This window comes from Salvelinus sp. IW2-2015, linkage group LG3 (genome assembly GCF_002910315.2).
Source record: "Salvelinus sp. IW2-2015 linkage group LG3, ASM291031v2, whole genome shotgun sequence".
NCBI lineage: Eukaryota > Metazoa > Chordata > Actinopteri > Salmoniformes > Salmonidae > Salvelinus > Salvelinus sp. IW2-2015.
The window spans coordinates 19469959-19492271 of record NC_036840.1 but is presented as its reverse complement, the minus strand read 5'-3'; the positions used below and the strand labels follow the sequence as shown (position 1 = coordinate 19492271).

The window sequence follows — 22313 nt, the reverse complement described above, 5'->3', positions numbered from 1 at the left end:
ATGAATTGTGCAATAACTTGACCCACATAAAAACTATTGCATTTCATTCTTTACGCTGTGGCCATCATCCTGTCAGGAACAACTGCTGCTCGGTCCGAACAACAGCACAGTGAGGAACCAATTTGGGCACAAAAGCCTTCGTTATGTAAGAGATAACATGTTGCTGGGTACAGGAGGAGAGGAGAAGTGAGTGTTTGTGTGGTTGTGTGTGTGTGTGGGTGATGTGTGTGTGTGTTGTGTGTGTGGTGGTTGTGTGTGTGTGTGTGTGTGTGTGGTGTGTGTGTGTGTGTGTGTGTGTGTGTTGTGTGTGTGTGGTGGTGGTGTGTGGTGTGTGTGTGTGTGTAGGAGAATAGAAGAAGGACAGAGTTGACCTTGTTCCCTGTGGTGAAGGAGAGGAAGCAGGGCATGATGAAACACACACACAAGGCTTTCCTTTCTTTCTAATGTATCTGTTAGGAGAAACAACATTTGGGAACAAGGCTTTTGTTACGTGACAGGAAACATGGTACTGCAGGAAGACAGAGGAGAACGACATGGGACGTGGTTGACCTGTGTGTGGTTGTGTTGTGTGTGTGTGTGTGTGTGTGTGTGTGTGTGTGTGTGTGTGTGTGTGTGTGTGTGTGTGTGTGTGTACGTGTGTGTGGTGTGTGTGGTGTGTGTGTGTGTGTGTGTGTGTGTGTGTGTGTGTGTGTGGTTGTGTGTGTGGTACGTGTGTGTGTGTGTGTGTGTGTGTGTGTGTGTGTGTGTGTGGTGTGTGTGTGTGTGTGTGTGTGTGTGTACGTGTGTGTGTGTGTGTGTGTGTGTGTGTGTGTGTGTGTGTTGTGTGTGTGTGTGTTGTGTGTGTGTGTGTGTGTGTGTGTGTGTGTGTGTGTGTGTGTGTGTGTGTGGTGTGTGTGTGTGTGTGTGTGTACGTCTGTGTGTGTACGTGTGTTTGTGTACGTGTGTGTGTGGTACGTGTGTGTCACATGAGTTGACATGGTCCCTGTAGAGAAGGAGAGGACAGGAGGTCATGATGTGCACACACACATATATTTTCTTTCTTTCTGTCTGTCAGGAACAACCGAACAGCAGGGGAAAAGCCTTTGTCACATAACAGATAAATGAGCTGGGGACAGAATAACAGAAGAAATGACAGACACACACACACACACACACACGTCTATCCTGTTTTCGCCAGTAGAGTAGTGGAACATTGGTAGATATAGCATGACTCTATGACCTGGATATAAAGTGCCTTCGGAAAGTATTCAGACCCCTTGACTTTTTCCACATTTTGTTAGGATACAGCCTTATTCTAAAATTCATTAAATAGTTTTTTCCCCTCATCAATCGACACACAATACCCCATAACAACAAAGCAAAAACAGGTTTTTAGACATATTTGCTCATTTACATATAACAAAAAAATATATATCACATTTACATAAGTATTGAGACCCTTTACTCAGTACTTTGTTGAAGCACCTTTGGCAGCAATTACAGCCTTGAGTCTTCTTGGGTATGACTCTACAAGCTTAGTACACCTGTATTTGGGTAGTTTCTCCCATTCTTCTCTACAGATCCTCTCAAGCTCTGTCAGGTTGGATGGGGAGCGTTGATGCACAGCTATTTTCAAGCCTCTCCAGAGATGTTCGATTGGGTTCAAGGCCGGGCTCTGGCTTGACCACTCAAGAACATTCAGAGACTTGTCCCGAAGCCACTCCTGCGTTGTCTTGGCTGTGTGCTTAGGGTCGTTGTCCTGTTGGAAGGTGAACCTTCACCCCAGTATGAGGTCCCAAGCGCTCTGGAGCAGGTTTCCATCAAGGATCTCCCTGTACTTTGCTCCATTCATCTTTGCCTCGATCCTGACTAGTCCCCCAGTCTCTATTGAAAACACCCCCATGGCATCATGCTGCCACCACCATGCTTCACCGTAGGGATGGTGCCAGGTTTCCTCCAGACGTGATACTAGGCATTTAGGCCAAAGAGTTGAATCTTGGTTTCATCAGACCAGAAAATCTTGTTTCTCATGGTCTGAGAGTCTTTAGGTGCCTTTTGGCAAACTCCAAGCAGGCTGTCATGTGCCTTTTACTGAGGAGTGGCTTCCATCTGGCCACTTTACCATAAAGGCCTGATTGGTGGAGTGCTGCAGAGATGGTTGTCTTTCTGGAAGGTTCTCCCATTTCCACAGAGGAACTCTATAGCACTGTCCGAGAGACCATCGGGTTCTTGGTCACCTCCGACCAAGGCTCTTCTCCCCCGATTGCTCAGTTTGGCAAGGTGGCCAGCTCTAGGAAGAGGCTTGGTTGTTCCAAACGTCTTCCATTTAAGAATGAATGAGGCCACTGTGTTCTTGGGGACCTTCAATGCTGCAAAAAAAAATTGGTACACTTCCCCAGATCTTTGCCTCGACACAATCCAGTCTCGGAGCTCTACGGACACACCCTTCGACCTTATGGCTTGGTTTTTGCTCTGACATGCACTGTCAACTGTGGGACCTTCTATAGACAGGTGTGTGCCTTTCCAAATCATGTCCAATCAATTTAATCTACCACATGTGGATTCCAATCAAGTTGTAGAAACATCTCAAGGATGATCAATGGAAACAAGATGCACCTGAGCTCAATTTCTAGTCTCATTGCAAAGGGTCTGAATCCTTACAGGACCTGTCAAAAGTTTGGACACACCTACTCATTCAAGGAATTTGATTTATTTTTTACTTTTTTCTACACTATAGAATAACAGTGAATACATCAAAACTATGAAATAACACATGTAGTAAGCAAAAAAGTGTTAAACAAATCAAAATATATTTTATATTTGAGATTCTTCAAAGTAGCCACCCTTAGCCTTGATGACAACTTTGCACACTCTTGGCATTCTCTCAACCAGCTTCACCTGGAATACTTTTCCAACAGTCTTGAACAAGTTCCCACATATGCTTAGCACTTGTTGGCTGCTTTTCCTTCACTCTGCAGTCCAACTCATCCCAAACCATCTCAATAATTTTTTTTATTTTACCTTTATTTAACTAGGCAAGTCAGTTAAGAACAAATTCTTATTTTCAATGATGGCCCTTGTTCAGGGGCAGGAGGGGCTTCCGCCTCTTGTTCAGGGGCAGAACAACAGATTTTTACCTTGTCAGCTCGGGGATTCAATCTTGCAACCTTTCGGTTACTAGTACAACGCTCTAACCACTAGGCCACCTGCCGCCCCAATTGGGTTGAGGTCGGGTGATTCTGGAGGCCAGGTCATCTGATGCAGCACTCCTCCTTGGCCAAATAGCCGTTACACAGCCTGGAGGTATGTTGGGTCATTGTCATGTTGAAAACAAATGATAGTCCCACTATGTGCAAACCAGATGGGATGGCGTACTCGCCGTATGTAAATTATATTTCATTTTTTCACATTTCTAAACTTGTTTTCACTTTGCCATCGCGGGGTATTGTGTGCAGATTGCTGAGGATTCTTTTTATTTAATCAATTTTAGAATAAGGCTGTAACTTAACAAAATGTGGAAAAGGTCAAGGGGTCTGAACACTTTCCGAAGGCACTGTAAGGGGGATGTAGAAGGAGAGATGAGAGGCGGCGAGAGAGACAGAGAAAGACAAAGAGAGACTTCCCATCCACTTCCTTCATCAGCATTTCTCAGAGAGAAGCTGCCAAAGCGTCCTCGTTCCCTCAACTGACCGCACAATTAGTGATATGCATAAATACCAGTCATGTGTATATACCACCTAAAGCGAGACCGATTCAAGTCCAAGACCGGAGCAAATCGAGTCCGAGTCAAGACCAAGACCAAAGGGGGTCCGAGACCGAGTCAAGACCGAGACAAGACCATGATTGTAATTTTGTAAAATCACCACCACAAAATGTCCAGTATTTCTATGTTCATATTTCAGAACAACATATGGATTCAGAATAGCGAGAAATAAATCTATGCTGAGGGAAAATAGAGCCACTCTACAAATTATTACTAACCCAAACACAGTGGGGAACAATCAGGTTTCTACGCCTCCAGAGAAGGGCTAAGTATTTATAAAATAATGATAGATATATATTATTATAATAATATTTAAAAAATTATTATTAATATAGATATTATAATATATATATTATATTATATATACATTATGGAGAACAAGTATTTGATACACTGCCGATTTTGCAGGTTTTCCTACTTACAAAGCATGTAGAGGTCTGTAATTTTTATCATAGGTACACTTCAACTGTGAGAGACGGAATCAAGAACTACAGGAAATGTATGATCTCTGTAATTGCAAACAAAGGTTTCTGTACCAAATATTAAGTTCTGCTTTTCTGATGTATCAAATACTGATGTCATGCAATAAAATGCAAATTAATTACTTAAAAATCATACATTGTGATTTTCTAGATTTTTGTTTTAGATTCGGTCTCTGAATTCGTTTTTTGTATACGGCTTATACCTGCGTATACCCACCACTACACCACTGGCCCTTTGTGTTTTACAAAAAGTGCACTCTCCTGCATGAGTGCGCTAATATTATGGTTGCTGTCCTTCCGGAATCACAAACCTGTCACACACTGAAGGCCTATAGGTTTGCCACTGCGCAAACATGTCTATAATAGATATAAAGGCTGTCAAGATATTAATGTTTCAAGAAAGGAGTGTATATATTTGGCCTGCTGAAGAGGTTTTATTCCCTGACTGAATGGAAGCTGATAATTAGGAGTTTTTTACTCTGCTGGTCTCGGCCGAGACCGAGTCAAGACCGAGTACAAATGTATCTGACATGGAGACAACACCGAGACACTCAATATGGGGTCTTGAGACCAAACACGAGACCGGTACTACAACACTGATACATACCGACACTCACTCCCTCACACAAACTGAAGGGGCTCTGAGGATCAAAGATCAACAGGTGGATCAAAGATTCATCTGGTAAATCAGAAAGTGAGTGTGTTAGCAGCTTTGACTGGAATACAGGCATAAAGGACCCTTTTTTATATATTTACTCAACCTTTATTTAACCAGGAAGTCCCATGTACTTGAAGAGGTCAATAACAGGTCAACGAGAGGTCAGAGGAGGCGAGCAGAGGTAAGTCACCGGATATCCTAACATGTGTTTGTCCTGTCATATAACAAGTACCTGACCTTTGTAAGAACACTATGAACCTATAAAAAAAGACCCTCCCTCCCTCCCTCCCTCCCTTCATTATAGTCTAATGTATTTGTCCTGTCATATAACAAGTGAAGGCACCTGACCACTGTGGAACAATTAGGAAGCCAGCAATAGTACATTTGGCTTGAACCAGAACAGTGTGGCTTATGAGCAGCAATAGAACCAAGTATTAGCATAGAATGGCATAGCAAATAATAAATATACTCTATGTACTGTATTGTTGAAACATCAATCCCATTTGAATGTGGCTCATGAGGTCCTCCTATCCAAACTACCTTCCCTTAATGTGTCCACTGAAGTTATTAGTTGGATGTATTCCTATCTGACAAACAGAAGTCAAAGGGTTCATTTGGGTGACACTCAGTCGGACTCTCTTTACTATAACATTGGGGTCCCACAAGGGTCAATATTAGGCTCCCTTCTGTTTACCATCTATATACATGATCTCCCACTTGCTTGCCCACAAGTTAACATGCAGATGTACGCAGACGATACAGTTCTGTAAGTACTCTCAAAAAACAGACATCTAGATGTTAACAAGTTAACTGAAGCTATGGTATATGTTTCTAAGTGGATGACTAATTCTTGCCTGCATTTAAATATCAAGACTGTTTGTATCTACTTCTCGAAGAAATCCTCGAATTCTTCCCAAAGAGCTGTTCTTGTCAATGGGGAGAATCTGAAAGTTGTGTCTAACTTCAGGAATCTCGGCGTCATTTGGACTCCAACTTGACATTTAAGAAACACGTGACTATGGATAACACGGTCAAGTTTGGATGATCTAACTTTAGGCCTCTGGGGGCCGCCAAACCATTACATGCAGGCTATGATCTTCGCACATCTGAAATATTGCCTCACATGCTGGTCACAAGCAGGAGCTACAGTACTATTCTGAAACCAATGGAATCACTCTACAAACAAACACTTATTGATAACAAATCAAACAGTTACCACCATTGTCATATCATTTACAAACGTAATTGATTTAGTCTGGATAGCTTTAAGCACTAAGTAGATGCAAGCCTTGTCTTTAAGATCCTTCATGATCTTGCCCCTCCACCCCTTTGCCGCCATATCATGCTCTAGGAAAGCACCTCCAGGATAACAAGGGCAGTAACTAGAGGGGATTGCGTTGTCCCTTCTCGACACAGTATAATCGGCCAATCGGCCTTCTCTGTTAGAGCTACAAATGTCCATGGACTTGAGAAGCTGCACTGATTATTGTACTTAAAAAAAAATGTAATTGAAAACATGGCTCAAATCCATCCAAACCGGTACACACGAGTTATCTCTCGTTCCTCATCTGTAAGACGACAATTGAGGTTAGTGTTGTTGTTAGAATGATATATTATTGGATGTAATGTATTTGTATTTTGTATTTTGTACTGCACTGGGACTACTGGTGCATATTAGCCTTTACATGGATGTTGCATTATTTTAATATTGATGTCCCCTATAAATAAATACATAAAAAAATATATAGCAAAAGGCAAACTAATTATTAGAATAGAATAAAATGCAGAGACAAGGATAGAGGGAAAAGGGGGAGAGGAGAGGAGAGGCCAGTGTTGATGTATAGTCTAGCGCTCTGGAGGTCTCCGTAAAGATTGAGGAGGTGAAACTTGTTTATTTGTTCAGGAAATTCCTGATCAGTTTTGGAGCTGATTACTATGAGAAACACACACACACGCACGCATGCATGCACACGCACACGCGCAAGCACACACACACACGCACACACACACACACACACGCACACACACGCACACCTTCACAACTACAATGACCAAATAACCACATGTCCAACTCAATTCAACTTCAAACCAAGGAAAGCCATTGACTCTACTGCCACCCTTAGTCTAAGCGTGCAACCACAAGTCACTGAGACTGTGAAACGGGTCACATGTATCAACCTTCTGAGAAAAACACTTCAAATACAGAAGCCAAACATCGCAGTATCAATCAACGAAAAAAAGTCAAGCTGCCAATGTATATAGCACCCTTACACAGTGGGCCGCCATACTGCATGTAATGTCATTAAAAAGTACGTTGATGGTTGAACTTTTCTGTCCAGACTTGTGAGCAGGTGGCAGTTAGTAATCGCCAATAAAAACACATTACTCAACCTCTCTTCCACTCACCCTTATAGCTATATGACCAACTCAGGTGAGCTGAGAGGGAAACACACAAGCGCACACATACACACCAGAGGGAGCTGGTGGGAGGAGCTATAGGAGGATGGGCTCATTATAATGGCTGTGATGTATTACATGGAACGGAGTCAAACATGTGGTTTCCACGTGTTTGATACCTTTCAAATAATTCCATCCCATCCATTACAATGACTCCGTCCTCCTATAGCTCCTCCCACCAGCCTCCTCTGACACACACACACACTCTCTAACGTCACAGTGGTAGAGGTAATGTACCATTGTTGGTTTTACGTTACCACAGATACCCAGAGGTGTGTTGGCCTTCTTTCTCACACCTCCATGACTGAAGGACTGGCCAAGTCAGTGTTGTGTTGTGCATGAAGATAACAGACAAGAAATCACCTAATAGGGTGTTAAAACTTACCAACAGCGCAAAAAAGGTGAGCAGAGTGGTAGCAGCAAAGTAAGGGCTAGGTTTAGGTTTGAACCAGGAAGTGGACATGAAGCCAGGGTTAGGTCAGCTGCTTTTAGCGACGCTGGTGTTAAAAGTCGGTTTATTTTATGTTCTATTCGATGTTTCCCCCTCGGCATGAGGACCAACCCTACGGACAATCGGCAGAGTGAGTTGAAATGTAATTTCATTTAACTTCTGGCTTCTGGCGGACTATTCCATTTTTTTGCAAGCCAATTCCCAGTAACGCTAGTGAGTAAAGGGTTAGGCTAGGGTTAGGTTTAGGATTGGTTAGGTTTAGGGTTGGTTAGGTTTAGGGTTGGTTAGGTTTAGGATTGGTTAGGTTTAGGGTTGGTTAGGTTTAGGGTTGGTTAGGTTAGGTTTAGGATTGGTTAGGTTTAGGGTTGGTTAAGTTTAGGGTTGGTTAGGTTTAGGCTAGGGGTAGGTTTAGGGTTGGTTAGGTTTAGGGTTGGTTAGGACTAGGGCAAAGGTTACTCCAATTCCAGAGATACATTTATCAGCTGAAATAAGATTCCAGAGAGAGACTTATCAGCTAATTCATTTCAGTTGATCTTGTTCCCAGACCATAATAATCTCTGTGCCATCGTAATTCTAACACCCTAATCTCAATCTTTCACACGGGGACATCACTTCCTTTTAGCGAAATGGAATGTAGTTAGTTCATTGGGAATCCAATAATAACCCATCTTTGGGACTCAAAAGGCAAGATTCTTTGCTTGAAAGTCCAAGTAATGAAATTAGAATCTAGCAATGAATTAGATTTACTATACAAGGTCTCAAAGTAACTCGCTCTACACATTGCAACCATAGGATACACTCTTTTGAAGTAGCTAACCCTTTACAACACATAGGTCAATAATGTTTATAGAGGATGATTAGCATCAATATAATGTTTCTGAGAAGAGAAGTCTAGTGCTTCTAGGTAGCTGGATCGCTTCACAGTGCCTTATATAACGCTAGATTAGGAGCATCACATTGGAAAATCCTGATTTATCATTGTATCTATCTTAAGATCCTAGAACCAAGCCTGGCTCAACTCCAGACCTAGTCTAGATGGCTAGGACACTGGGGTTATTGTGTGTGTCTGTATTTGAGAGCGTGGTATGTGAAATAAACAATAAATTAATTTTCATAGTCAAGATCAGGGGTATTCAAATCTTACCCTACGAGGTCCAGAATACTGCTGTTTTTCTGTTCCAGCTGATAATTAATTGTGCACACCACCATTTTAATTTTTTTACTCTGCTCATGAGAAACATTTCATGGTAAAGTCTACACCCGTGGTATTTGACAAATACGTTTTAATTGTATTTTAAAATATATATTCTCCTTCTCTCTCTCTCTCTCAGATTAGAATGTCAAATTTTATGTTCCTTTTAATGGCGTAGAAGGCCCTTCTTGCCTTGTCTCGCAGATTGTTCACATCTTTGTGGAAGTTACCTGTGGTGCTGATGTTTAGGTCGGAGTAGATATAGATTTTTGGGTGCTCTAGGGCAACAATGTCTAGGTGGAATTTGTATTTGTGTTCCTGGCAACTGGACCTTTTTTGGAACACAATTATTTTTGTCGAACTGAGATTAACTGTCAGGGCCTACAAAAATAACAAAAGCAGACCGGATTTCTCTCTCTGTATTTCTCTCTCTCTCCCTCTCACTCTCTCTCTCGCTCTCTCTCTCTCGCTCTACTCTCTCACTCTCTCTAACTCTGTCTCTCTCTACTCTCTCTCTCACTCTGTCATCCTGCTGTTCTATCACTCTATCCCCAGAGGTCTCTGAGAGGAAGTGCCAGAGGGAGAGAATGATCCAGCGAGGAGGATGCCAGGATACCAGGGCTTCTCTAAACAGGACATACTCTAACTAACCCCACCCATCACCCGTCAGAGAACAACCCGCTGATCTGTTGGCTGATCAACTCGGTAGTATTTCATCAAAACATGCTTTGCGAAAGGTAACCCACCACCACCACCACTCATTGTCTATGGGAGCTTGGAACCGATGCATTTGAATGTTATGAAAACTCTTGCACCTATACAATTGACCCAACAGGTTCATTTCCACGATACCAGCGTTTCTCTAAACAGGACATACTCTAACATAACCCACCCATCATCCATCATCTCCTAACATTGCCCCTCTCCTCTGCCACTGATGCCTTCTGGGTACAGTTTTTCTCCTGTGCTGTGCTTATTTAGTCGGATGTTATGCTAGATAACACTGTTGGCGTACAGACTCTGTCAAGTGCGAGTGGTAAGCTTCGGTACGATAGACTCCAAAATGGTGGTTGGTGTCCTTGACTCTGTCCCCGGTTGCCAGCTTAAACAGATTAAACTCTAGTTCCAAATAGTGGTTGCATATCAAGTCCTAGTTCAAAATATCAGTTCAAAATTAAGTCCAAATATCCAAATAGTCGTGTCCACACAGCACTGGCATATATAGTATGCACCGAGTATACAAAACATTAAAAAGACCTGCTCTTTCCATGACATAGACTGACCAGGTGAATCCAGTTGAAAGCTATGATACCTTATTGATGTCACTTGTTAAATCCACTTCAATCAGTCTAGATGAAGGGGAGGAGACAGGTTAAAGAAGTATTTTTAATCCTTCAGACAATTGAGACATTGATTGTGTATGTATGCCATTCAGAGGGTGAATGGGCAAGACAAAATATTGAATTGCCTTTGAACGGAGGATGGTAGGTAGTAGGTTCCAGGCGCACCGGTTTCTGTCAACAACTGCAACGCTGCTGTGTTTTTCAACAGCTTCCCGTGTGTATCAAGAATGATCCACCATCCAAAGGGCATCCAGCTAACTTGACACAACTGTGGGAAGCATTGGAGTCAACATTGGCCAGCATCCCTGTGGAACACTTTCGACATCTTGTAGAGTTCATGACCGAGGGACCTAATGTTTGGTACACTCAGTGTATATGAAGGCTTCACAGAAACTACAGTGGTATTGTCATAGATTACTGTGCACGAAAACAGAGTATTTCTTAAATTTTTTGTTACCCTTAATATTATAATATATTGTTTTATATTTATTCATCCTTTCCAATCACCCATATATTTTGTGTATATATATATATATATWTTTTTTTTTATTATTATAATTTTTTTATTATACTTTTTTAAATATATTTTCCTTTATTATTTTCCCTAACCCTACCACCCCTCCCCTAATTGGAGTAAACTAATGGACAACAACACTTAGCCTTCTACTTCCAGCTTATACATACTATATACATTTTATGGGCACAGTGTATTTTACAATAGTTATCTTTAGTTTGTTTTTAATCCCATCCTTCAGCTACCCTCAACCCCTCCATCTATTTTTAAAGACCATCCAGTTGGATTTCTGTTTGCCATATATTTTTAACTGTGCTGTTTCACAAAAGTTCTGAACCAATTCTGCAATTTATCCGGTACGCCAATTTAAATTGAATTTGAATTGTAACTTCTATTTACCACCACAAAGATGGCTGCCTGTCCACCCACTGTTGAACGTCAACTTAAATGATCATGTCTATTCTATTATCTATGTCTCTATGATTCCAGTCAGTTGCCTTCGGAGGACGGACAGTGTCATTTAAAACAACAGATGTTCCCATTCAAGTCAACATTCTCTGAAGTCTGGACCTCCAAACATCTTTGTGGTAACATTTGAAAGTTGAAATTTCAATTGAATTCCAATGTTAGTACATTTATCAGCCAAACATGACAACCACCCCTGTATTCAAGAGAATTTGTCTTCAAGAGAACACAAAAACCTCAGATGATGTAAAATATATGCAACATATGCGAATATGAAGAAAAAAAAGAAGTTTACACGTTTTTAGATAATTTATGTTAATGGTAAAACAATATATATGTATTAAATAAATCAATCTCAACCATTTTTTTTCTTCCAGTAATGAAGAAATGTATGTCTCATGGTAGGGTGGAGTATGGAAAAGGGATCCATTTTTATGTGTGTGTGTGTGTGTGTGTGTGTGTGTGTGTGTGTGTGTGTGTGTGTGTGTGTGTGTGTGTGTGTGTGTGTGTGTGTGTGTGTTGTGTGTGTGTGTGTGTGTGTGTGTGTGTGTGTGTGTGTGTGTGTGTGTGTGTGTGTGTGTGTGTGTGTGTGTGTGTGTGTGTGTGTGTGTGTGTGTGTGTGCCCTCTCTGATAGAGGGTCATGACCGAGGTGTATATATTCAGAGAAAACATTTTGGAATAAGATCAATTATGATCGCTTAACCTCTAAAGAAACCGGTATTTATATGAATATTCATTCAATAGATCATGTGTAGTAATCTAGTCATATCAGAGGTCTCCTTACAGTTAGATTGACTGGACACTAAAGAGAATGACTTATTCATACATCTTCTTAGAATATGTGTTGTGTGTGTGTGTGTGTGTGTGTGTGGTGTGTGTGTGTGTGTGTGTGTGTGTGTTGTGTGTGTGTGTGTGTGTTGTGTGTGTGTGTGTGTGTGTGTGTGTTTGGTGTGTGTGTGTGTGTGTGTGTGTGTGTGTGTGTGTGTGTCTGTGTGTGTGTGTGTGTGTGTGTGTGTGTGTGCGTGTGCTGTTGCGTGTGCGTGTGCGTGTGGTGTGCTGTGCGTGTGTGTGTGTGCATGTCTGTTTGAGTGGGTGTGTGGATTTCAGACAAATGTATTTAATTCTGTCTGATGAAGTTGGCTCTATCACAGTGTTCTACGTTCAACTTGGAATTCAATTATCCTGTCCTAATCTTAATACCAGACCAAAGAACAGAATTAAAGCTACAGTCTGCAATTCGAAAATTCAACAAATGGGTAAAAATGGGTAAAGAACTGAATTGACCATTGAACAGATTCCCAACCAGATCACAGACTGTAGCTTTAAGCTCATTCCATGCTCACAATAAAACAACCCCTGACCTCAGAGCAGCAGCTCTTTTTGACTTAGAAAAGAGTAGGGAGCGAGAGAAAGAAAAAGTCTAAATCCTTCTCTAAGAAGATTATCCAATTATAATTTATCCAATTATAATAGTTAGGGCACAGAGAGTCTTGTTTTCACTTCTCTTATACACTCTTAGAAAAAATGGTTCTCAAATGATTCTTTAAGGAGACTTTTACATGGAAGGCTGGTAGAGAGTGATAATAGAAAACATTCCATTTATAATTGAGCAAGTGGCTCAGTTAGTTGGGTGGGTTTGATTCAAGAATAGGCCAAATGGGATGTGTTAAGTCCCGTTTTAAAAGCATAGTCTTCTAGTTGACCATGCTCTACACCTACAGTACCTATCAATGATTTATGAATGACAATGACTAGAGACCAATGCAGACTATATAATCAGACCATAGGGCAGGTTCATAGCTTCAAGTTCAATGGTGTCCACATCACCAACAAACTAGAATTGTCCAAACACACCAAGACAGTCGTGAAGAGGACATGACAAAACGTATTCCCCCTCAGGAGACTGAAAAGATTTGGCATGGGTCCTCAGATCCTCAAAGGGTTCTACAGCTGCAACATCGAGAGCATCCTGACTGGTTGCATCACTGCCTGGTACGGCAACTGCTCAGCCTCCAACCGCAAGGCACTACAGAGGGTAGTATGTACGGCCCAGTACATCACTGGGGCTAAGCTGCCTGCCATCCAGGACCTCTACACCAGGCGGTGTCAGAGGAAGGCCCTAAAAATTGTCAAAGACCCCAGCCAACCCAGTCATAGACTGTTCCCTCTGCTACCGCATGGCAAGCGGTACCGGAGCGCCAAGTCGAGGACCAAAAGGCTTCTCAACAGCTTTTACCCCCAAGACATAAGACTCCTGAACAGGTAATCAAATGGCTACCCGGACTATTTGCATTGTGTCGCGCCACATAATCATTTCAAACCTTGCTTACATTTGTATACGATCATAAGTTTCTCTCTATTATGCATGGGAATACTTGGGAACAGATTTCTTAAATTAAAATCAATTGGAGCTGATTTCCTAGTGTTTTTAGTCTTTTATTGTCACGCCCTGACCATAGAGAGCCCTTGGGGTTCTCTATGGTGCAATAGGTCAGAGCGTGACTAGGGGGTGTTCTAGTCTTGAATTTCTATGTTGGTGTGTGTATGGTTCCCAATTGGAGGCAGCAGATGATCATTGCCTCTAATTGGGGATCATATTTAGTGTGGTCCTCTTCCCACCTGCGTTTGTGGGATATTGTTTTGTTTTAGTGCTATGTGCGCTACGAACTGCACGTTCGTTTATTCTTTGTTGTTTTTTGAAGGTTCACTTGAATAAATATGTGGAACTCTACTCAGGCTGCTCCTTGGTCCGCTAATTATGTATACGGCGAACGTGACATTTATTTCCAACAACAAAAATATATATATATACTTGGGGGGCCAAATAAAACCACACGCGGGCCAAATTTGGCCTGTGGGCCGCCAGTTGGGGAACCCTGCTATAGGGATATCAGATCGTACAATGAGTGACGGACAGGAACAGGAAGAGACAGGTAGAGGTCAAAGGTAAAGAGGAAGTGGTCATCAGAGAGGCAGACCAAATATTGTCTATTATATTGACAAGATATTCAAGTGACCGCTCTAACATTGGAAATACATTTCCTCAAAGATGGAAGGCGGGCTGGAGGAGGTGTGACCATTCTAGCCAATGAGATGGCAGATACGCGTGTGAACAACAAGTCATAGAGCTAGATAGAGGACTCATCTTTGTATCTGTGTCATTATAACATATTTGACAGCATGGGCAGCGCCATTAAGGTTATCTTCATTTTAAAGTAGTCAATTTTCAATTCCAATGAGTTGCTCCCAACTCATTGGAATTGTCACGACTTCTGCCGAAGTCTTTGCCTCTCCTTGTTCGGGCGGTGCTCGGCGGTCGACGTCACCGGTCTTCTAGCCATCATCGATCCATTTTTCATTTTTCCATTGGTTTTGTCTTGTCTTCCCACACACCTGTTTTCAATCCCATCCATTACCTCCCATCCATTACCTCTTTTTCCCCTCATGTCTTTGTCAGAGATTGTTCCTGTGTCAGTGTTTGTGCCACACGGGACTGTTTCGTTTGTTAGTTTGTTACGGTTCGTTCGTGCGTTCTTCGTTGTCTGTAAGTTCTCATGTTCAGGTCTGTTTACGTCGTTTGTTGTTTTGTTATTCATCAAGTGTGCTTCGTGTTCGTCTTTCTTTAAATAAATCATTATGTCTTCATACCTCGCTGCATATTGGTCCGATCCATGCTCCTCCTCAGACGAGGAGGAGAACGAACGTTACAGGAATCCCCACCCAGTTAACTACTTTGCCATTGAGGGCTTCCACCATTTTAATGTCCATGCTAAAACCAGTTAAATCCATGATAAGTCCTTTATCTATCTCTATGAAAACAGGCACAACACCGATATGAAGTAGTTTTTTTCAAAGTTGCCGAAATGCCATGTGCGTCCACTTACATCAGTGCATTCGTAACCACCTAAGCGTTACATACTTCTATTCAATCAAATAAGCCTCACGTAGCAAATTAGCAATTACATTTTTTGTTGACCAAATTCGACACTCTCCATACAAAAATTCCTCACTTCGTAGGCTTATTTTCGCCTCTTCCTCTATGGTGCCACAGGCCCGGATGGCCATCCATCTCGTGATAAAAGCTACAGAGACAGGCGCTATTTTGTGTCCAGTGTGAATTCCTCCATTGGGAATAGAGAGGAAATGGGGAAACTGACGGAGATGCGACTTTGATGTTGAGCCTGCTGACTGTGGCCGTCTAAACAGGTCTTAAGTAAAGTACAGCGCGTGAAGTATTTGTACTCGGACATTGTGAGTCAGAAACCGTCAATAATTGAGTTGCTCTGCACCTCTCAGGACCAAAGAAATGCTTCTTGGGTGGCTCACCATCCAACCAAGAACAACAACAAATGATTGAGCAAAGAGATACTCAACCTCTGATGATAATAGAAGTCCAATATAAGGATGCTTCTTCAAAACTCCTGTCTCAGGACAAAGACTAAATTAAATACAATATTTACCTTAGCAACAAACCGTTTATAAGTATTACTAGATGCACTCTTCAAAAAAAGTGTTATCTAGAACCTAAAAGGGTTCTTCTACTGTCCCCATAGGAGTAATCTTTGAAGAACCATTTTTGGTTCCAGGTAAAACCCTGGGTCAAGATAGAACCATTTTGGGTTCCATGTACAACCCTTTCCACAGGGTTGTAGGGAAAGTCAAAGACTAATTTCGGAGTGTATGGGACACTATCTCACGCTACCTAGACACTGGCACTGAGTGTTCAGAAGACAGAGACTCATCGCTCACACACACACACACACACACCCACACGCACCCTGGAACTGAGTGTTCAGAAGACAGAGAGACACTGGAAGAACGTACAGCACTGTAGCCCGCTGTGATGCTGTGTTAGCGTGTATGTGCAGATCCGTGTGTGTGTGTGCTTGCGTGCATATGTGTGTGTATTTTTCTCTGTGTGTGTGTGTGTGTCTGTGTGTGTACAGGTCTCTCTCGGTGTGTCTGTATGTCTGCACACCTCTCTGGGTGTTGTTTGTGTGTCCTGGGACAAACTCCTTCAGATAAATCTAGAGAGGGGTGAGTAAAGCAAACACAAGGAGATATGTACCCAAGACGTTTTCCACAGTAGCACTCCAGAAGAGTAACGTCTCTGTTGGTGTGTGTGTGTGTGTGTGTGTGTGTGTGTGTGTGTGTGTGTGTGTGTGTGTGTGTGTGTGTGTGTGTGTGTGTGTGTGTGTGTGTGTGTGCGTGTGTGTTGGCACTAAATCAAGAAGAGGTATCCAGCCCAGTAGAGTCGTAAATTTGAGTAGACGGTTGATTTATTGACGTTAGCTGGTAGAAATATTTTTCGAACCTCAACTTTTCCTACCTCTTGAGAGATTCCTCCGTCTCTTTCTCCCTCTCTCCATCCGGCTCCACTGCCACTTCTCTCAGGATTACAGGAAAAGGTAGATTTACAATCATTTCAATTTGAGAAAGTATTCAGTGGGATGACTCTGGCCCATAGACAACTAAAAGAGACATGACAGTAATATGCTTTGAGTTTTCTTCTGAGACCATAAATGCAGTTGGAAGAGAGCAGTGAATACAGAAAATACTGTTCCAAGAGACCACCTGGTTAGATTAGTATGTCCACTTCAGTAGGAGGGCAATTAATATTATGTTGCATTATGTCAATATAATTGTAGGCCTATTATGTTGGCAACACTGAAAAACATTACATAGGTATTAAATAGCGAGAGAGGTTATCACGTAACATAATTAGAAAACAACTGATTGTTGTTGAGAGAATGAACACAGTGAACAGCGTAAGAAGCAGAAGAAACAGGAAGTAAGATGGTTGTTGTCCATCCATTAAATGAGTAGGATTGCAATCACGCTAATGAAGGGATGCATACGGTACAGTGTCCTTCTCTCTCTTCTTCCTTGCATAATGCCACTTCCCTTCTCCCACCTCGACCCTCACTCTCCCCCTCTTTCCATCCTCCCCTCCGCCTCACTCCCTTCACTCCGGCATCTCCGCCTGTCCCTTCTTCCATCACTCCCTCCATCCCACCATCCCTCCATCGCGCACTCCCTTCACCCCACCCCATCCCACCTCTCTCTCTCTCTCTCTCTTTCTCTCTCTCTCTCTCCCTCTGACGCCTTCCCTCCACCTCTCTCCTACTCTCTCCATCCTTCCCTTCCTCCCCACTTCCCTCCATTAGCATATGGTGCTCATTATACTGTTGAGCATCCAAGACGTTAGGCAATATCCTAACCACCAGCAACAGACGTCAAATATTGCCACACACACACACACACACACACACACAATTCCATATCGAATGTTTGAGTGCATACCAATAAAAACAGCAGATTATTGCAGAGTGAAAAAAATACTCCATCTTGAAGGATTTAGCTATGGTAGATTACTGGTTAATCTAGAAACAACATGTCTCAGCGGTAAATGATCTGTCTGTCTGTCTGCCAGGAAGAATACTATGTGTTTTGTAATCCCCGGGTTAAATTACGCTCTAAGACAGATGCTCCAGACACGAATCTAAAAAGAACCCTTACAAAAGAAGATTGCAGTCAGCGTGCAGTCCAAAACAAAAACAAAAATGTTTCACTGCAGTAATTTTGCAGTGTAATTGCAGTTATTCTGCTATTACTGTGTCCAAAATACCACAGTCGACTGCAGTTACTGCACCGATTGCAGTTACTGCAAAAAAAGAAAAGATGGCAATGTATGTCAATGGTGGAAGGTTGAGGGTTAGACAAACACACATAAACTCTTGAAGAAAGTCGAGGGACTTCACGAGTCAGGAGTGAGCTACATGTGACGATGCGAGCGGATTCCTTTCGTAAGGGGCATCGTTTCATCCCCTCTCCAGGACAAGCGGCGGCATGCGTTCCCTTCACTGAACCACAAATACATGAATGAGTTCATATCAGTGGCACTCCCTCAGGGACGATCTGACGTTGTTAAAACACTAGTAAACACAAACTACTATGCATCCCATAAAGCGTATTACATGTACAGTTGAAGTCGGAAGTTTACATACACTTAGGTTGGAGTCATTAAAACTCGTTTTTCAACCACTCCACAAATGTCTTGTTAACAAACTATAGTTTTGGCAAGTCGGTTAGGACATCTACTTTGTGCATGACACAAATCATTTTTCCAACAATTGTTTACAGACAAATTATTTCACTTAATAACAATTCCAGTGGGTCAGAAGTTTACATACACTAAGTTGATTGTGCCTTTAAACAGCTTGGGAAATTCCAGAAAATGATGTCATGGCTTTAGAAGCTTCTGATAGGCTAATTGACATAATTTGAGTCAATTGGAGGTGTACCTGTGGATGTATTTCAAGGCTTATCTTCAAACTCAGTGCCTCTTTGCTTGACATCATGGGAAAATCAAAAGAAATCAGCCAAGACCTCAGAAAATAAATTGTAGCCCTCCACAAGTCTGGTTCATAATGACCATTGTTATGTTTGGAGGAAAAAGGGGGAAGCTTGCAAGAACAGCATCCCAACTGTGAAGCACGGGGGTGGCAGCATCATGTTGTGCTTTGCTGCAGGAGGTGCTTTGCTTTGCTGCAGGAGGGACTGGTGCACTTCACAAAATAGATGGCATCATGAGGGAGGAAAAGTATGTGGATATATTGAAGCAACATCTCAAGACATCAGTCAGGAAGTTAAAGCTTGGTCGCAAATGGGTCTTCCAGATGGACAATGACCCCAAGCATACTTCCAAAGTCGTGGCAAAATGGCTTAAGGACAACGAAGTCAAATGGAGTGGCCATCACAAAGCCCTGACCTCAATCCTATAGAAAATGTGTGGGCAGAACTGAAAGAGCGTGTGGGAGCAAGGAGGCCTACAAACCTGACTCAGGTACACCAGCTCTGTCAGCAGGAATGGGCCAAAATTCACCCAATTTATTATGGGAAGCTTGTGGAAGGCTACCTGAAACGTTTGACCCAAGTTAAACAATTTTAAGGCAATGCTACCAAATACTAATTGATTGTATGTAAACTTCTGACCCACTGGGAATGTGATGAAAGAAATAAAAGCTGAAATAAATCATTCTCTCTACTATTATTCTGACATTTCACATTCTTAAAATAAAGTGGTGATCCTAACTGACCTAAAACAGGGAATTTTTACTAGGATTAAATCTCAGGAATTGTGAAAAACTGAGTTTAAATGCATTTGGCTAAGGTGTATGTAAACTTCCGACTTCAACTGTATATACTTTAAATACACGAACCTTAATGTAAAAGTACTTTAGTTACTGTATATTTCACTGTATTGATATAGTAATATAAAACCACTTGTCCTACTTCTAAAATCACACTAAACACACAAACACAAGTTGCAAAAGTGGTTTTCTCCTTTCAATATCACTGTAACATGGCGGTTAGCACTAACGCACAATGTAAGAGTGACGGTGAGAAGTTCATTCATTCACAATTGCCAGCAATCTAGTAATATTGTTCCAAAGGTCGACTAAAGTGCCCCTGAAGTTTGACTTTATTGAACGAAGAGCCATAAGGAAACTAGGCCAAAGGGAAACATGATCAAGGTGTGCTGAATGGAGTGTACTGAGTAAGGAGGACAAACATCGCCTTATTCCAAATGGCACCTTATTCTCTATGTAGTGCACTACTTTTGGTTGAAAGTGTGGCACGCACACACACAGAAACACATCCACGCGCAACGCACCCGCACGCACACACATAGACTTACCACGTAGTAGAACTGCATGTCCTGCCGCACAGGCTGCTCCATCTGCATCACTGAAGAAGATATTCCATCAGAGACTAAAAACAGAAAAATAAGTCTATTTTCTTCTCCTCAGAGAGGGGACCAAGGTAGGCCTCTCTTCTCTTTGGAGCTCCTCTCTTTTCTATCCTCTCCTTCTCTCAATGCTTAGACAGTAAGAGTTTCCTCTCTCTCCTTCTCGTCTGTGAAAACAACTCCAACGACAGCAACTGTTGATGTGTAGAGTTGTCCATCAGTCAAGAGACAGCTTGAGCCCAGTATGAGCTTGTTTTTGTGTGGTCCCCCCCACCCCCCTCTTTCTCTCTCTCGCTCTCTCTCACACACACTCCCTCTCTATCTCTCTGAAGATAGCGCTCAGTTCTTCCTGTGCCGGCTGCTGCTGGATGTGTGTGTGAGAGAGAAAGAGTGTGTGTGTGTGTGTGTTCTGTGACAGATAACGCACTGTGCGCTCTTTGCTGTCAGAAACAGGAAACGTGGAGTTTGGCAGTTTAGCCCTGGCTGCTTGCGTGCGTTTCTGTCAGTCTGTCCTACTGTCCGTGTGTGTGTGTGTGTGTGTGTGTGTGTGTGTGTGTGTGTGTTGTGTGTGTGTGTGTGGTGTGTGTGTGTGTGGTGTGTGTGTGTGTGTGTGTGTGTGTGTGTGGTGTGTGTGTGTGTGTGTGTGTGTGTGTGTGTGTGTGTGTGTGTGTGTGTGCGAGAGCAAGACGGAGTTGGTTGAGTTAGTTAGCCTACTGAACCCTGATAAATAGTAACACACACACTATAAATCATAATAATTTGGTGGGCGCTTGCATTTGTCCTATTTCACACTGTACAAGTGTTTTTTTGCATATCCTATTCCTTGGAGAGTGGGGTCACGGACAGGGTCTGCCATTCAATAGTGACCCTGGAACAATTAGGGTTAAGTGCCTTGCTGAAGACCAAATCGGCACATTTTTCACCTTGTCGGCTTGAGGATTCGGTTAATCAAATCAAATCAAATCAAATTTTATTAGTCACATACACATGGTTAGCAGATGTTAATGCGAGTGTAGCGAAATGCTTGTGCTTCTAGTTCCGACAATGCAGTAATAACCAACAAGTAATCTAACCTACAAATTCCACAACTACTACCTTATACACACACAAGTGTAAGGGATAAAGAATATGTACATAAGATATATGAATGAGTGGTGGTACAGAACGGCATAGGCAAGATGCAGTAGATGGTATGAGTACGGTATATACATATGAGATGAGTACTGTAGGGTATGTAAACATAAAGTGGCATAGTTTAAAGTGGCTAGTGGTACATGTATTACATAAAGATGGCAAGATGCAGTAGATGATATAGAGTACAGTATATACATATGAGATGGGTAATGTAGGGTATGTAAACATTATATTAAGTGGCATTGTTTAAAGTGGCTAGTGGTACATTTTTACATAATTTCCATCAATTCCCATTTTTAAAGTGGCTGGAGTTGAGTCAGTATGTTGGCAGCGGCCGCTAAATGTTAGTGGTGGCTGTTTAACAGTCTGATGGCCTTGAGATAGAAGCTGTTTTTCAGTCTCTCGGTCCCTGCTTTGATGCACCTGTACTGACCTCGCCTTCTGGATGATAGCGGGGTGAACAGGCAGTGGCTTGGGTGGTTGTTGTCCTTGATGATCTTTATGGCCTTCCTGTGACATCGGGTGGTGTAGGTGTCCTGGAGGGCAGGTAGTTTGCCCCCGGTGATGCGTTCTGCAGACCTCACTACCCTCTGGAGAGCCTTACGGTTGTGGGCGAGCAGTTGCCGTACCAGGCGGTGATACAGCCCGACAGGATGCTCTCGATTGTGCATCTGTAGAAGTTTGTGAGTGCTTTTGGTGACAAGCCGAATTTTCTCAGCCTCCTGGGGTTGAAGAGGCGCTGCTGCGCCTTCTTCACGACGCTGTCTGTGTGGGTGGACCAATTCAGTTTGTCCGTGATGTGTACACCGAGGAACTTAAAACTTTCCACCTTCTCCACTACTGACCCGTCGATGTGGATAGGGGGGTGCTCCCTCTGCTGTTTCCTGAAGTCCACAATCATCTCCTTTGTTTTGTTGACGTTGAGTGTGAGGTTATTTTCCTGACACCACACTCCGAGGGCCCTCACCTCCTCCCTGTAGGCCGTCTCGTCGTTGTTGGTAATCAAGCCTACCACTGTAGTGTCATCCGCAAACTTGATGATTGAGTTGGAGGCGTGCATGGCCACGCAGTCGTGGGTGAACGGGAGTACAGGAGAGGGCTCAGAACGCACCCTTGTGGGGC

General features: G+C 42.5%; 1 protein-coding gene across 1 annotated transcript in view; it reads right to left on the bottom strand.

Annotated features, from left to right (window-relative positions):
* arhgap36 (Rho GTPase activating protein 36) overlaps nucleotides 1–20110 on the bottom strand; it is a 109224-nt gene extending 89114 nt beyond the window's left edge. The window contains 1 exon segment of the mRNA XM_070449549.1: nucleotides 20007–20110. Coding sequence (XP_070305650.1) covers nucleotides 20007–20054 — 48 coding nt within the window. The 5' untranslated portion in view covers nucleotides 20055–20110.
* Between the last annotated feature and the right edge of the window lie 2203 nt (nucleotides 20111–22313).